The 1,922-nt window shown below is 37.7% G+C and overlaps 1 protein-coding gene across 1 annotated transcript; it reads left to right on the top strand.

Annotated features, from left to right (window-relative positions):
* Window positions 1-553: 553 nt before the first annotated feature.
* Window positions 554-1,522, top strand: LOC124231684 (olfactory receptor 11G2-like). The gene has a single exon (XM_046648523.1). The coding sequence runs from the start codon at window positions 554-556 to the stop codon at window positions 1,520-1,522; it is 969 nt and encodes a 322-aa protein (XP_046504479.1).
* Window positions 1,523-1,922: the final 400 nt, after the last annotated feature.

Below are 1,922 nucleotides of genomic sequence, written 5' to 3'. Positions count from 1 at the left end.
CAGAAAGACGATATACCCTGGAATGATAGAGGTATTTTTTAATATCATTTAAAACACCATGAGTAACCTGGAGGAACTGAAAATGAAAATCAAGATTAATTTGTGTCCTGTCATGGCACTACATTGAGACAAAGTCTTTTAAAATATCTTGACTTTTTTTTTATTATATCAGTTATAAATCATAAAGAATCAGGTATCCATAGTACTGTTGAAAGAGGTTCACGTGCACAAAAATGTAGTATCAATAGTGCCGGTAAATAGATGAAAGAGTAGACTAATATAGGTAATTTAGCAGAATCACAAAAGTTTGCATTCCTACTATCTAGTCTAGTGTCTTTAGAAAGGTAAAAATTTGTCTCTGATTCATGTTTCCCTCTTTTCTATTATTGTGACTTTTGAAAGTTAAATATGTTCAGAGGCTGAGTCATAAAAGTCAGTTTTGCTGCTTAAGCAAAGTGTGTTTACTACTTTATGAAACAAAAGATTTTAAAATTTGGTGTTTTCAGGAAAAACCAACATACTCCACTAAAATGCAATAACCAATGTCATCTCCATGCCTTCCCGACTAATGAATGTGTCCAGCAGAGAAACCACCAGCTCCATCAGCCACTTCATCCTCATGGGCTTTCCCTCAAGCCCAGAAATTCAGTTCCTCTACTTTGGGCTCTTCTCAGAAGCCTATATCTTGACCCTGTTGGGGAATGCAGCCATCATCTGTGCTGTGTGTTGGGACTGGCGTCTTCACACTCCCATGTACATCTTCTTGGGGAATTTCTCTCTCTTGGAAATATGTTATGTTACTACAACCATCCCTAACATGTTGGCTAACTTCCTGTCCACTAGCAAGTCCATCTCCTTTGTGAGTTGTTTTACACAGTTCTACTTCTTCTTCTGTTTTGGGTATGATGAAGGCTTCTTCCTTTGCATCATGGCCTTTGACAGGTACCTTGCCATCTGCCGTCCTCTACATTACCCACACATTATGTCTAAGCAGCTATACACTGGTCTTGTCATCTTCGGATGGTCATGTGGGTTCATCCTCTTCCTAACCCCAGTTGTTCTCATTTCACAGCTGCCCTATTGTGGTCCAAATATCATCAATCATTTTGTGTGTGATCCTGTCCCATTGATGATGCTGTCCTGTTCTGCAGACATCATCACTCAGCTCACTTACTCTACTTTCAATGCTGTTTTCATGATTGGAACCCTTCTCTTTATCCTTTGCTCCTATGCTCTGGTGATTCTGGCTGTACTCCGGATGCCCTCAGAGGCTGGCAAACGCAAGGCTTTCTCAACTTGTGCTTCTCATCTGGCAGTTGTCACCTTGTTTTATGGCTCCATTTTGGTGATGTATGTTAGTCCTGGATCAGGACATCCAGTGAAAACTCAGAAATTCATTACCTTGTTTTATTCTGTGATAACACCTCTATGCAATCCTCTAATATATAGCCTCAGGAACAAGGAAATGAAGGCTGCTCTGAGGAAAATGTTCAGGACTGAACAAGGTGTCCATAAAATATAAATGAGAGCCAAATTCCATCTCTCAAATGCAACTTATGCTAATAAGACATGAGTGATATATTTAACTATAAATTCATTGTTTTATCAAGAAAGAAGTATAATGAGGATCCATTATAATCTTAAACACCACTCACCACAAAATTCAGCAGTGTTATTTCAGGAATATATTTTAACGAATGAATTCAATTTTGTTTTGAAGTTAATATCAAGTGAGCGAAATTTTACATACCTAAGCCAACTATTCCCTCTACATGTAATTCACTTTCTAACAAGAAGACAGAGTTCTGCTTTGTATAATCTAGTTGAATCAACCAATACACATGTAGTAGAGATCATAAATTTCTTTGAGGATTAACACTATAAGCCAATAATTCTCCACTGGAACATATTGACTGATAAAG

The sequence above is a fragment of the Equus quagga genome, chromosome 2 (genome assembly GCF_021613505.1).
Source record: "Equus quagga isolate Etosha38 chromosome 2, UCLA_HA_Equagga_1.0, whole genome shotgun sequence".
Taxonomy (NCBI): domain Eukaryota; kingdom Metazoa; phylum Chordata; class Mammalia; order Perissodactyla; family Equidae; genus Equus; species Equus quagga.
This window is presented reverse-complemented; position numbering and strand designations above follow the sequence as displayed.

Excerpts from the sequence above, each read along its gene's own strand:
- LOC124231684 (XM_046648523.1), top strand. The coding sequence starts at position 554 with ATGCCTTCCCGACTAATGAATGTGTCCAGCAGAGAAACCACCAGCTCC.